We start from the raw sequence: 15,169 nt of genomic DNA on the forward strand, positions 1-15,169 counted from the left end.
TGCCTCACAGTGCCAGGGACCCAGGTTCGATTCCCGGCTTGGGTCACTGTCTGTGTGGAGTTTGCACGTTCTCCCCGTGTCTGCGTGTCAGGCAGACTAGCTAGGGTAAATGCATGGGGTTATGGGGTTAGGGTCAGAGTGCGATTGTGGTCGGTGCAGACTTGATGGGCCGAATGGCCTCCTTCTGCACTGTAGGATTCTATGATTGTATGAACACTGGGCTCAATGGCCTCCTACTAAACCAGAAATGCTTAATGACTCAAATTTTCTTAAAATCCCTTTTCATAACATTAATTTCTCAAATCTCAATCCCAGTGCTAGCCACAAACGTATCCTAGTTTACACTGTGTTAGAATTGTTGAAGCCATATTAACATACAACAGACACTCCGCAAGAAATTAAAACGGCCCTGGTTATATTACAAGTGACACTATAATATACAAACTGCTTGCCTCCCAAACAGCGCACACAATATATAGTTAAAAAACAAACAACTATAAATTTGAGAAAAAAAATTATATACCTTTGCACTTTTTAAACACACACGAAAAACCCATCCTCCAATCCCAATACTTAAAAATGTATGAATTTGAGATTGCAATTTAGGAACTTTTCGGTATTAACAGATTGGAGTACAATTATAATTTTGTGCCTACAATGTCGGAAACCAAGACTTTTAGGCACAAAAAAATTATAACTGTACTCCAATCTGTTAATACCTCAAATAACATATGACATATTTACATATACCTTCAAGTTATACAACAATCTCATGAAACACTTAAGCCAAAAGGTACTTAATTTCACATTTGTTGTGTTTAAAAATACCTCCTTAATTTTCCGAAGATTCACTTTTTCACTGTGAGAAGAATAAATATCTCCACTTAGACCCATATGGTATATCAGTTTTAGGACATGAGGTGGAGAAGGAAGGGTAGCTGCCGTTTCTCGTGTTGTACTTTCCATCTGACCGGTCATGGAGAGCTCCTAACAATCTTCTTAACGGGTAATCAGAAAATCCTGCCTCCTGCGTATCAGGAGCAGAGAGATGTCCTAGCTGACTGGAACAGGCCCGACTACTCAAATTCAAAATAACCATTTCTAACAATGCAATTTAATTACTTAGATATTTTCAAACATTTGAAAAGTATTGGGGTTATTTAGCACTGTAGCACAGATTCATGGACATGTACTCTTGAAATTGGAGGCGATGCATGGCTTAACGCCAAGTTGAAGAAAAAACCATGCTGCTTCCCCAAGCGACCATACTTCCCGCTAAAAATACCCACCAGTAATCGTTGTGGAGTTGATCATCTTTTGAAACATCTACACAAATTGGGTAATAAACGGGAAATACATATGTTCCTGTCCAAATGTGTAACATGAAAAATTCACCACATTATACTCTAAACTCTCTTGCTGGCAGATGTGAGATATGATGCAGTAACTATAGGTATGAATAAATCTAAATATATCTCTAAAAGTCATTCACAGGAACTCAAAAACAAAAAACAGCACTTCCACTCAAAAAAAAATTCTTCTTCAAATAAGCTAAACACTGGGTCAGTTGATTAGCCCATTTCTTTCTGCATGACACATGTGCATTTCTGATTTGTACCTCAAAGTTTCCAAGCAGGCTAAGACTAGTTGCTGGTGGAGCACTGACACTCAGGAGCTGCTTCCCTTGGCCAGCATCATTCTCTGGTCTTAAATACTGTCTCTGGCTATAAAGAGAAAGAAAATATAACATAAAAGCAAATACTCTTTACCCTTTGGTAGATGGATTCAATACTAGAAGAAACCAAACATTGTCCTCTCTATGCATTAAATTATGCAAAGCTGTGTAGACTCAGAATACATTGTTAAAAATCAAGTAAACATGACTATTTAAATATTAGCTCTTAATTGGTTCAAATAAAAAAAGCAAATACCTTTCTGAATTGGTTACAACAGTACCCTTCTTTCTCACTGACAACACAAGTTGCCCATACAATTAATCAGAAATGACAAAGTGTAGAATGTGCCCTCTGTATTCAGAATTGTTAGCAGATTCCCCCCCGCCTCCAGCATTCAGTTCTTCCAAATCTGTACGTCTAACTTTCCATTTGAGGTACCTATTGGTAACCAATAGGATTGCAACAACAACAGCTTTGACAAGCATATTTTTGCACAAAACTATGTCAAAATGAAAATGCCACATTAAATTTACAAAATGAATATTGATTAAAAAAGCACCACCAATTTGCCAGCAGATGGCATTCAACTATTGGCAGCACTTTTATTAAGGCACAATATATAACCTTAAAATTGTAGAACACCAAGTTTTTTCTATAAAAGTGTCTTTGGAAGCTACACGAGATATCTCATAGCAAAAGGTATGCTACAGAGCAGGGAAAGGTCTGACATGGACTTGGGCACAAATAGATTAAATATATCACAACAAGAAAAGTGGCATCAAGGTGCTCCAATTCAAATGAGTTAGAGTTACAGTAATAAGTCTTAAGAGGATTACTCCTACAGCACATAACACTCTCCAGATAAGTCATCCTAAAAATATCATTCTGATTAAAGATTAATGTCAAAGTCTCTTGACTAAGAAATCGCAAGTCGCAATTTATTTTAGGGAATTTAAAGAAAGGAAAGAAGTCAATGGAGCAAAACAATCTCAGGTATAACTGTGGAATTGCTTAAAAACAGAACACAGCCAAAGCCAATTTGTGTAATCAGCATTTAACTTTAAATACAATGCACAATCCTCAAATGCAATTCATTAGAGTAAAGGAATGAATTGCTTATTAAATTTAGTATGCATCCTGTATCAAAAACACTTTCACTTGAATCCTGAAGAATGCCACTTTGTTTTTGTCAAACTGTAGAAAAAGACACAGAAATACCTTTTGCAAGGTACCCCTTTTAGTCTTTGCAATGAAGTGTCCAGGTCAAAGTATCCCGATTGTTTTTTTCTTGGTGGAACCTTGGTGTACAACAAGATAAATTCTATTAACAATAAGTTACTCTGATTTACAGACTCTTTGACACTAAACCACAGCTATGATTGCAATGTAGTCTGCAACAGTAATATCCAGATAGATTATATTTTGGTTTCTATTCCAGAAAGCTAGTTGGTGAAAGAAGTGGAACCTAATCGTTACACACTTTAGATAACATATTACATGCATCGCCTAACTCAACAATCACAGTTTACCTGTTCCTATGGATAGGACCTCAACCAAATCCCCAAGCTAATGTCCATCACCTGGATACAATGAAATACACTGTTCTACAATTAACATCTAGCACCTCAACAGTTTTGACCAAACATTAAATCTACCTTCTGCACAGGTACACAATGATTATAACCAGATTAGTTTATGAAATTTATATGAAGAGTAAAACATTCAGTGCATTGAATGTCATGTTCATAAGAACAAATAAACAGGAGGAGGCCATTCAGTTCCTCAAGTCTGTTCTACTATTCAATGAGATCATGGATAATCTTTACCTTAATCTATTCACCCACCTTTGATCCTTATCCTTCAATACCCTTAGCCAAGCAATTCTATGAATCCAGGTTTTAATTATTTCAATTGACCCAACATTCACAGCCAATCGAGATTTTCACTACTCAGTGCGGAACACTGAATCCTGTTTAAATGGTCTTGCTCCAATTTGAAGATCATATCTTGTTCTGAATATCCCCATCAAAGCGGATAGATATTTCTCTGCATCAAAACTTATCAAAACCCATTACCATCTTAACATAGTTTGATTAGATGATCCTTTGACCTTCTAAACTCATGGCATACAAAGTTTATACGAATTGTCCTCAAAGGTTTCACCCTTTAAGCCTATCATTCTGGTGACATTTCCATGCATAAAACGGAGCACCATCTGACCAAGGCTCAGTAGAACTGAAGCATCACTTCCTCACTTTTATATTCCAACCCCCTTTCACCATTTTATTAATCCTTTTGGTTACACTGTATTCAGGTGAGCAAGTTTTCAGTGATCTATTCATTTGGACAGCCAGATTCCTTTGCACTTAGTCTCTCACAATCAACATATTCCTGTTTGTCCTTCTCAACCTCAAACTGGATGACTTCACACTATGCCATAATTAACTTAATTTTGTTATGGTCATGATAGATGTTCCTCCTATTTCCATTTACACAACTTGCTATAATACCTAACTTGGGTGTTATCTGCAAACCTGGATGTACATTTATCTTTACTACTCTTTCTTCTAATATATTTCTAAAATCTTTGCTGTTATCTTTGTTATCCGAGGCAAGTTTTTTTTGTATTCCATTTTGCAAGTTTTATTACTTTCTTTGATTGTCAGGTCAGTCCTGCTTCCTCTAAAAGCTAATATCGAATTCAATCACAGGAGGATCACTATTTATAATATGGTCCCATAAAGTCAGGTTGTTAACTAATTCTTGTCAGTTAGGTCAGTTTGACCTGTCCCCTTGTTAATTCTAAAATGGTATTCCATAACACTGTCCAAAATACATTCTAGAAATTCACCACTTCACTTGGGCTGTCTTACTTGTCTCGGCGAATGTAGAATTAAAATGTTCCCAACATAACTGTAGAGTTTGTGTTTCATGCTTCCTTAGTGTCTGTCTGCCACGCCTCCCACATGCCCCCTGACCCCAGCTACGCAATAACGGTCAGGAGGTCTGTCTTGGGTGCAGATCAGGTCCATTGATTCCTTTGTGACATGACTGACTGAGGATGTTGAATATCACATAAAACTTTTACAAAAGTCTGCTTCTACCACCAGATGTCATATGCACACTCACTGAGTGCTAGCAGCATCACCTGCAATAATTCAGTAATGCAAGTGTCACCACTGTAAAGACATTTTTTTAATGTAATTTTGGAACCTGGAAATCAGGACACCCTCGAACTCCGTATGGAAAGGCTTGCCCAAAATTGTTGAAAACCTGCATTTATAAAATAGATGAGTACTAGTTCGCACAGGAAAATAATCTTAAATTTAACAAGGAAAGGGAAGTAGCGACATTATGGCTGAAATTTTACTGCCCTGCCTGCCACGGGAATCAGAGCGGGCGAGGGGCGGACAATGGGAAGGTCCATTGACTTCTGGCAGGATTTATGGGTTTCGGAACGAGCAAGGCCGTAAAATCCCATCCGAGGTCATGTTTTCTAGTCAAACATCAAGTGGATGTCAAGTACGAGTAATTTTCAGACTTTAAGTTAAATATTATCATGCCCACATAACTCACTAAAGTGCAGTTTTTTGAGAGAGTTGGTAAGGTGGTGAGGAGCAAACTTTGAAAAGGATTTCTACACCAAGAATGTCACATTTACTGCTAATATTTTGAATCTTTTGCTGGACAGAGTCATTTGCTGATCAAATATGTTGCAACAAGATTGTCTGAAGAATAAAAGTGGACCATTTTATTGGGTCTACATCTGACCAAGTCTAATGAAAATTAATTGATAGCAATGGAATCCAGTCAGTCATTCAAAATATGCTTGTGTGGCTCAAATGATGCACTCAAAAATGAATGCTTCAAATAGCTGTTCCCTGTAATTGTAGTATTACAAGTCTTGTTACTATTTGGAACAGGTGGTCTAAATACTTTAAGCATTTTTTTCAAAAAATATGTGTTAATTGTTAGAAAATTAGAAGAGGTCAGTATTAATCACCATGCTTCATGGGAAACCTGGGACAGAGTCTGCTTAATTTAATGCTGTCAAGATTACTTGCAAACCAAACTTTACAAATTATTAATAATAGTACTTCAATTATGCACTGTTACAAACATCCTATAGTCGGAAATGATAGTTATATTAAAATATTTGCAAACCGTTAAAACAATGTCAAATCAATATCAACTTACAGGACTTGAAAGTAAGGGTAATCCAGTACATGGATGAAAAACTTTTGTCGAAATCCCATCCAGCGAATGTCGATTTTGCTTCTTCCAAAAGTTACCAGAAGGTTTCAAAGGAGATTTTGAAACATTCTTCTGTAGAAAAACGTCCACCATTACTGACTTGTATATTTTTTTTAGTATTGTATATGTTTTAGGGGGTTTTTAATAGAATATTACAGAATACACAGAATAGATACATTTCAACGAGGAAGAAAAAGTCCAAGGGATGGACATGCATCTGTGGGTAACTAGAAAGGTTAAAGGTAGTATCGAAAAAACATATAATTTTTTGCAAGGTGCAAGGTCAGAAAATTAAACATAAGAAACAGCAAAGGATGATAAAAGAGAGAAAGCTAGCCAAAAATAAAAATAGATCAGAAGAGTTTCTATAAATATTTTAAAAAGAAAAGTTAATAAATAGCACTGGCCTTATTGAAAGTGAGTCTGGAGAATTGATAAAGGAAAACAAGGAAATGGCAGATGAATTGAACAGGTATTTTGCATCAGTCTTCACTATACAGAATAAAGTAACACCCCAGAAGCAGTTATAAATCAGAAATTGGAGGGTCTCAGAGGGTCGTGACTCTTTGGCCAGGATTCGGTGATGAAGAAATCACAAATGCGAAGTTGCATTTTACATTGTCGTAAACATGATGTGATTGTCCCTTCCCCTGTCAATTACGGAGCATGAACATCATTATAATTAATAAGTTAACAGTTTGCACATTCTCCCCCTCTCTGCATGGGTTTCCTCCAGGTGCTCCAGTTTCCTCCCATATTCCAATGATGAACTGGTCATGTTAAATTGTGGACTGTGCCCTGTTTGAGAGCAGATTTCCACTCCATCTGACGAAGGAGCAGCACTCCGAAAGCTAATGGCATTTGCTACCAAATAAACCTGTTGGACTTTAACCTGGTGTTGTTAAAACTCTTACCATGTTAAATTGCCCATTAGTGTCAGGGGAATCAGCAGGGTAAATATGTGGGATTACAGGAATAGGACCTGCATGGGAGTTTTGTCGGTGCAGACTCGATGGACCGAATGCCCTCTTTCTGCACAGTAAGGATTCAATGATTCTAACCTATGCCAGAGTCACCCCACATTCCCATCAATAAATCCATCAAGGGCAGTGTGATGGTAGAAAGGCATGAATCATGACTGGTCTCCGAAGGCATGCAACTGGCAAGCAGACTTCTCAGAGGAGCTCAGGTGAGTGTTGCACTCATGAGGGAAGAGGGCCATGTCCGGGTATTGTCCGGGCATCCTGGCACTGACCAGACAATGCCTGGTGGGTGCCCCAGTAGTATCTGGGGAGGGGGTGCCCGTTGGGCTTCAGGGCTAATTGGTTTAGTTGCTCTGTGTTGGGGTGGACTTTGAGAAAGGCACTCTGATCCTTATACTTCTGAGTTATCAGTGGGGCGGGTGAACGAAAAGTCAATGATTCGTTGTGGGACCTGATCCTTGGAGTTTGTTTTTCAAAGTGCTGTGCTCTATGGCAGAGAAAGTTGCCATTGCTGCTGGCGGTTTCAATGCCGCCTTTCCAGCCCACCATTGGCCTCTGCCAATTTCCAGGAAAATCTTGCCTTTTGGAACTTTCTTCCTGAAAAGAGGATGGGAGCAGAGTCTTTGAATATTTTTAAGACTGAGTTGGATAGATTCTTGGTAAGCTAGGGGATGATAAGTTATCGGGAGTAGGCAGGAAGCAGATTTGAGGTTACTATCGGATCAGCCATGATCTTATTAAATGGCAGAGCAGGTTTGAAGGGCTGAATGGCCTACTCGTGCTCCTTGTTCCCATGTTTGTATTATGTTGCTCCTGAACTAAACAGAAAGCAGTGGACCATTGAATATTCTGAACTGTGGCAAAGGACTAAATTTTTCTAAATCTTTCTTTAAAATAGGGAAAGATTTTCATGGTGGGATGTTGCAATTGATTACTATGCGGTTGTTCTCAGTTTGAATCCACCCCTGAATGATAAGATGGCAGTTTCCTCTTTCTGTTGACTATAAAGGGACCCATAATTGAGCCTCTGAGTGGCATGAGGGCACAGTAGAAAAACTATCCATAATTTGGCAATCTCAGTCCACAAGAGTGATTGGTGTCAGAAGCAGATAGTTAGTTCATGCTGGAGAGGGGCGTGTTAACCGGGAGTGTCTCGGAGGGAGGTGTTGACCCGTTAGAGAAAATCTCCATTACAAGAGAGGAAGTGTTAGGTTTTTTAGGGAACATTAAAACTGACAAAGCCCCAGGGCCTGATGGCATCTATCCTCGACTGCTCAGGGAGACGAGAGATGAAATTGCTGGGCCTCTGATGGAAATCTTTGTCACTTCTTTGGACACGGGTGAGGTCCCTGAAGATTGGAGGATAGCGAATGTGGTCCTGTTGTTTAAGAAGGGTAGCAGGGATAACCCAGGAAATTATAGGCCGGTGAGGTTGACGTGCATGGTAGGGAAGTTGTTGGAGAGGATTCTTAGAGACAGGATGTATGTGCACTACAAATTCGGTGGAGTTTTTTGAGGAAGTGACAAAAACGGTTGATGAAGGAAGGGCTGTGGATGTCGTCTATATGGATTTCAGTAAGGCATTTGACAAAGTCCCACATGGCAGGTTGGTTAAGAAGGTTAAGGCTCATGGGATACAAGGAGAAGTGGCTAGATGGGTGGAGAACTGGCTTGGCCATAGGAGACAGAGGGTAGTGGTCGAAGGGTCTTTTTCCGGCTGGAGGTCTGTGACCAGTGGTGTTCCGCAGGGCTCTATACTGGGACCTCTGCTATTTGTGATATATATAAATGATTTGGAAGAAGGTGTAACTGGTGTAATCAGCAAGTTTGCAGATGACACGAAGATGGCTGGACTTGCGGATAGCGAAGAGCATTGTCGGGCAATACAGCAGGATATAGATAGGCTGGAAAATTGGGCGGAGAGGTGGCAGATGGAGTTTAATCCGGATAAATGCGAAGTGATGCATTTTGGAAGAAATAATGTAGGGAGGAGTTATACAATAAATGGCAGAGTCATCAGGAGTATAGAAACACAGAGGGACCTAGGTGTGCAAGTCCACAAATCCTTGAAGGTGGCAACACAGGTGGAGAAGGTGGTGAAGAAGGCATATGGTATGCTTGCCTTTATAGGGCGGGGTATAGAGTATAAAAGCTGGAGTCTGATGATGCAGCTGTATAGAACGCTGGTTAGGCCACACTTGGAGTACTGCGTCCAGTTCTGGTCGCCGCACTACCAGAAGGACGTGGAGGCGTTAGAGAGAGTGCAGAGAAGGTTTACCAGGATGTTGCCTGGTATGGAGGGTCTTAGCTATGAGGAGAGATTGGGTAAACTGGGGTTGTTCTCCCTGGAAAGACAGAGAATGAGGGGAGATCTAACAGAGGTGTACAAGATTGTGAAGGGGATAGATAGGGTGAACGGTGGGAAGCTTTTTCCCAGATCAGAAGTGACGTTCACGAGAGGTCACGGGCTCAAGCTGAGAGGGGCGAAGTATAACTCAGATATTAGAAGGATATTTTTTACACAGAGGGTGGTGGGGGCCTGGAATGCGCTGCCAAGTAGGGTGGTGGAGGCAGGCACACTGACATTGTTTAAGACTTACCTGGATAGTCACATGAGCAGCCTGGGAATGGAAGGATACAAACGATTGGTCTGGTTGGACCAAGGAGCGGCACAGGCTTGGAGGGCCGAAGGGCCTGTTTCCTGTGCTGTACTGTTCTTTGGACTAGCAGAGGGTCCTCATGCAAGGCTGAAAACAAAATCCTTTGGCAGAGGGAATTATAACTCCCCCAAAATGGTAGGTTTGGGTCTGGGTGAAATATAAAAATGCTACAAATCTCAACTGACCCATTTCATATTAATCAAGGCGGTGTGGAGAAAAAGAGGGAGGTAGGATGTGGGTGACTCATTCAAATATAATGAGGCTGCAGGCCTCCTGATCTGTTCCTGGTCCCCAATGTCTTGAAGCCCACGTTTGCTGGCTGGGCCGGGAAATGGAGACAAAAGGGTTAATCAGGCTTGCCGTTAGATTTTTCTGGGTCTCCTGATCATAAAAAAACAGCCCTCCCAAGTTAATATTGGGCCATTGTTTCCAGTTGGCAATTGGACATGCTGCCAAAAAGTGGAAAATGGTGTTTCAAACTCTACCATCCTTCACTTTGATGATTAATTTTCTTTGCAAAAAGTATGTGTGCATTTTTAAAGAAAACTCTTAAAAAGTGCTTGTCGTGGTGGGTAGGAAGGTCCCATAGGCAGATGAGATTGCAGTAAAATTCTGTGGCAGCAAGGTAATTATCTTCCATAACTCCCTCAAGAGCCTATGTCCTGAACTGTCCAGATGTTTCAGGTTATTTTCAACCTAATTTGAAACAGTCGAATTCTGAATGAAAGTTATGCAAGAACTTATTACCTACCCTGCAGTCCAATCATTAAACAGTTACAATATTCATAAAAAATAAATTGCCAAACTACCACTAAAATGCTGTGTAAACCACCTGCAAGTAGTTTATTACAGTAACAAGAATGACCAAGAATTATTATAGCACACTGAATTAAAATACCACAAGGTAGCACTCTTTCGTTGAAAATGGGTTTGCAAGTGTAAAACAAATGTGCAAGTTAATTCATTCATCCTAACTTGTAAATGCTTGCATCATTTGGATTCATATCTTTTAAGACTTCAATAACACAACATTCTAAATCACCATTTGCTTCTCCCTTCCACTCCCTGCTCTGGAAGGGATCCAGTGGTGAAGGAAGTAACAAGGGGTCGCAGGAGGGAAGGAGGCAGTGAGGGGAGCGGGAGGGACTAGGGGAAGCAAACCAGTGGCAAAGGAAACGGCAAGGGATCACAAGAGAGGAGAGGGGGGTGTGATGGTGAAGGGGGTGGGAGGGGTGCAACACTGAAGTGAAGGGAGAGTGAAGAGGCCATGAGGAAAGTGGGAGTAGGGAGATGCAAGGATATGGCAAGAGGAGTGGCAAGGGGGTGGCAAGGAAAGTAGAAGGGAGTTGGGAGGGCAATGGATGTAAGGGACCTCAGGTGTGAACCACAGGGCATGGGAGCAAGCAGTGAAGGACCACATGGAGAGGCAGTGAGGGGAACCAGAAGAGTGTTGGGTTTTCATTTCTGTCTTTCTTCATTCTAATTGTTGTTTGTCATCTATATCAATGATCTGGATGATAATGTGGTAAATTGGATCAGCAAGTTTGCTGATGATACAAAGATTGGAGGTGTAGTGGACAGTGAGGAAGGTTTTCAAAGCTTGCAGAGGGATTTGGACCAACTAGAAAAATGGGCTGAAAAATGGCAAATGGAATTTAACGCAGACAAGTGTGAGATATTGCACTTGGAAGGACAAACCAAAGAAGAAAGTACAGGGTAAATGGTAGGACTCTGAAGAGTGCAGTTGAACAGAGGGATCTGGGAATACAGGTACAGAATTCCCTAAAAGTGACGTCACAGGTGGATAGGGTCGTAGAGTGCCTTTGGTACATTGGCCTTTATAAATCGGAGTATCGAGTATAAAAGTTGGAGTGTTATGGTAAGGTTATATAAGGCATTGGTGAGGCCGAATTTGGAGTATTGTTTTCAGTTTTGGTCACCTAGCTACAGGAAGGATGTAAATAAGGTTGAAAGAGTGCAGAGAAGGTTCACAAGGATGTTGCCGGGACTTGAGAAGCTGAGTTAGAGAGAGAGATTGAATAGGTTGGGACTTTATTCCCTGGAGCGTAGAAGATTGAGGGGAGATTTGATAGAGGTGTATAAGATTTTGATGGGTATAGATAGAGTGAATGCAAGCAGGCTTTTTCCGCTGAGGCTAGGGGAGAAAAAAACCAGAGGGCATGGGTTAAGGGTGAAAGGAGAAAAGTTTAAAGGGAATATTAGGGGGGGCTTCTTCACGCAGAGAGTGGTGGGAGTGTGGAATGAGCTGCCAGATAAAGTGGTAAATGCGGGGTCACTTTTAACATTTAAGAAAAACTTGGACGGGTTCATGGATGAGAGGGGTGTGGAGGGATATGGTCCAAGTGCAGGTCAGTGGGACTAGGCAAAAAATGGTTCGGCACAGACAAGAAGGGCCAAAAGGCCTGTTTCTGAGCTGTAATTTTCTATGGTATGGTTCTAATGCAAGCAACGACCTGGGATGTCGCTGTCAGTGAAGTCACAGGCACTGATACTGCAACTACACATGTACAGGAGGTTCTCCCCATCATGTTGTAGCACAAATAAACACAGCCTTTTCTTGTACTCAGTTACCTGGATAACTAACTCTGGATTCAACACTGGAGTAACAAATTGTTCGAGTTCCCTCCCAAGCACAGAATGACAGTTTCCACTAAGTTTTATGAAAGGAAAATGTTACCAGCATTTGGAAAACAGAAAACTCATTACAGAGGAAATGAGAGTCTGCGTTCCAAAGAGGAGTCATATTGAACTCAAAACATTAACTCTCTCTCTCCACAGATGCTGCCAGATCTGCTGAGATTTTCCTGCAATTTCTGTTCGAGTCTGCAAATAACTAAACAAGGCATCAAGAACATGATGGATCTGTTTCCTGAAAAAGCAAACTGTTGCATTTCATGCTAAGTCAAACTAAATTGCATTTAATGACTACTAATGTAATAGAAGGTAAAACGCTCTTACATTTTGCATTTGAAATTCTCCAGGCTTTTCTTTACTGTCTCCGTTAAGTCTTCTTGGCGCAGCTGAAGTACGGGCACATTGTAATGAATCACAGCTCTGAATCTGCAGGTCAGTTTTATCCTGGTCCTTCTTTTTTGAACTGACAGTTTCTTTGGCTATGGGTTGTATTGTGCCAAAATATGTATCACTGGAAATATCCAATTTGTTACATTCACTTTTGGATTGAGAATACCCAAACTCTCTGCGGTTTGTAGAGTTTGAATGCCAGGGATGTGAGCAATTTGTACTAGCTGGTTTATTTTTTGCATTGTTAGTAATATTGTCAGTACAAATGCCAGAGTCCAAGTTATTAGTATAGTAACAGTCTGATTTTTCCCTACTAAATGTACTTGTATTATCAAGTTCTGAAATATCATGGTGTGTAGGAGGGGTATGTAGATGTAATTCAGAATTATCTGTGCATTTCACAGTGACTTTATGGAAGGAATCAGTACATGATGACTCTTTTCTAGTTTTTTTGTCTAGTACAGTGTTGCCAGATACTGGGCACTTACAGTTCGCTTTACCTGTGTACCTGGTTTGTGACAGTTCTGATTTACTATCTTTACTGACAGTTCTTTCAGTAGGATGCTTTATTTCAGATGTGCCACTGCTATCAGTAACAGAGTCTACTGGAAATAGTTTTCTTCGTGTCTGTGGCTTTGGGCTAGCTGTTTTACCAATGTCAGCTTTTGCCCTTCTACATAATGTGACGGGGGTATCTTGGGAAGAGGTCCTGCTCTTCTCCGCGCATCTGTTTTCCAAGGAACGACTCTCAACGCAGGTGGTCGAACTGCAAGGTGTCTCTTTCCCTCTGCTTTTCAGGCTTTCTTCATCACGAGAGCTCTGAGACAGCTTTGCACTAGTTGAACTTGGCTCTTGCACCGTAGTAAAATGGCTTCCAGCAATATGTGGAGGGGTTTGATCACAATAACTCAGTTGTTGGGCAATTCGCGCAATCACCTCTTCCCTTTCCTGAAGCAAGTTTCCTATCAAAGGGTTCATGTCACCAGAAGAAATAGGAGATGATGTACTGCTGGTTCCATTGGAATCTGTCATCGAAAATGACTTTAATGTCTTCATTGGTTGGGTCTCATAAGGCTGTACTTTAGTTATTTCAGCAGTATTTGCCCAATTACAACACTGAGCTTTGGTTTGTGAATTTCTGATTTCAGGTATTTTGTCAGAATCACTTAACATTGTTGGTTTGCCTGGTTCCAAGATCTCTGGAGAAGGACATTTTCTTGTGTTTACTGTACTTGTTGACAGCAATGCCTGGTTTCTGACAGCTGTCAGTGTTTGCTTATTGTACTTCTGTTGTGTCCCTGGCACGGAATAGTCCTGCTCTGTTGCACTGGTGGGTTGAGAAGCATCCTTTTCTCGACTGGGAATATTTTTCCCATAGAAACTGAGGGTGCTATGAATACTGCATGCCAACAATGGGTAACTGGGTTGCCTGGGCAGGGATAGGACACTCACTCGCAAAGCCAGGTTGTGGGAAATATTAGGAACTGGAAAGACATGTTCAACAGGTGGCTGGGTAAAATTTAGCAACATATCTTCATCTGTTGCACTTATTCTAAAAAGCAAAACAAGATTAAAAAGTTATAAACAATACTATAATCCGTGAAAAAATATATCTAATGCATTATTAAGCTACAAGAAACAGCCCTGTTCCCGTGGCTAGCAAAATGACATGGCGCCAGGAAGGCATCATGCAACCCCAATGTTTTCTGTAACATTTTGCCAGCTGTCCAGCCTGAGCCCATCATGAAAAACCCTGTAAAATTCAGCCCCAAGACATTAAAATTGGCTTAGTATCACTAGGCTGGGGTGGAAATTTATCTAGGTTGGAATTTTCCAGCCCCGATATTCTTCTTATGGTCTCTTCCCAGAAGGGCATGCTTGGCTGTCAGGTAAAGTCAGGATCAGCCTTCACTGCAATGTTTCCAGCGATAAAATCATCTGCAGCATTACATTCCAGCCTCATAAATGAGGGGTTAGTACTGAGCTGGAGGTATCTATGGTGTGTTACCACAATTCAACTCACTGTCATCAGCAGTGGAGAGATCCAAGGATATGCAGGGAACATCGGCGTAGGCCATTCTGGCCCTCAAGCCTGTTCTGTCATTCAATTAGATCATGGTTGATACTTATCTTAACTCCATCTTCCTGTCTCGGTTCTGAACTCTTAGTAACCTCGTCTGCTGAAAGTCTACAAGTCTCAGTTTTAACATTTTCAATTGACCTAGTTTCAAAGCTTGTTGGGGAGGGAAATGAGTTGTGGGGCTGGAGGAGACTGCAGAGAAAGACTGGGTTGAAGCCATGGGGAGTATTTAAAACAAGGATGCGAATTTTAAATTCGAGCCTTTGCTCTTGGTTACGTAAAGCCTTGATTTTAAAATTTTCATCCTCGTTTTTGGAAACCCTTCATTGCCTCAGCCCTATCTTTCTCGGAAATCTCCTCCAGCCCCTATAACCTTTTCAGATATCTACAATCGCTGAGTGCTGTCCTCTTGAGTAACCTCGATTTTCATTGCCCTAGTGTGGTTGACCATGCCATAAGCTGCCTAAGCCA

The 15,169-nt window shown here is 40.9% G+C and overlaps 1 protein-coding gene across 6 annotated transcripts in view; it reads right to left on the reverse strand.

The window, feature by feature from the left end:
• atosa (atos homolog A) overlaps positions 1-15,169 on the reverse strand; it is a 107,526-nt gene that overhangs the window by 21,379 nt on the left and 70,978 nt on the right. For 5 of the 6 annotated variants that reach the window (XR_013500781.1, XM_078241372.1, XM_078241375.1 and 2 more), the window contains exons 5-8: positions 12,553-14,170; positions 5,874-6,002; positions 2,895-2,974; positions 1,619-1,724 (exon numbers count right to left, since the gene is read on the reverse strand). Coding sequence is in view for 5 of the 6 variants with exons in the window: in XM_078241372.1 (XP_078097498.1) it covers positions 1,619-1,724; positions 2,895-2,974; positions 5,874-6,002; positions 12,553-14,170 (1,933 nt within the window). In the remaining variant the exon portion in view is untranslated. The remainder of the gene's footprint in view (positions 1-1,618; positions 1,725-2,894; positions 2,975-5,873; positions 6,003-12,552; positions 14,171-15,169) is intronic. The other variant, XM_078241373.1, reaches the window with a different exon arrangement.

Source organism: Mustelus asterias, chromosome 24 (genome assembly GCF_964213995.1).
Source record: "Mustelus asterias chromosome 24, sMusAst1.hap1.1, whole genome shotgun sequence".
Lineage (NCBI taxonomy): Eukaryota > Metazoa > Chordata > Chondrichthyes > Carcharhiniformes > Triakidae > Mustelus > Mustelus asterias.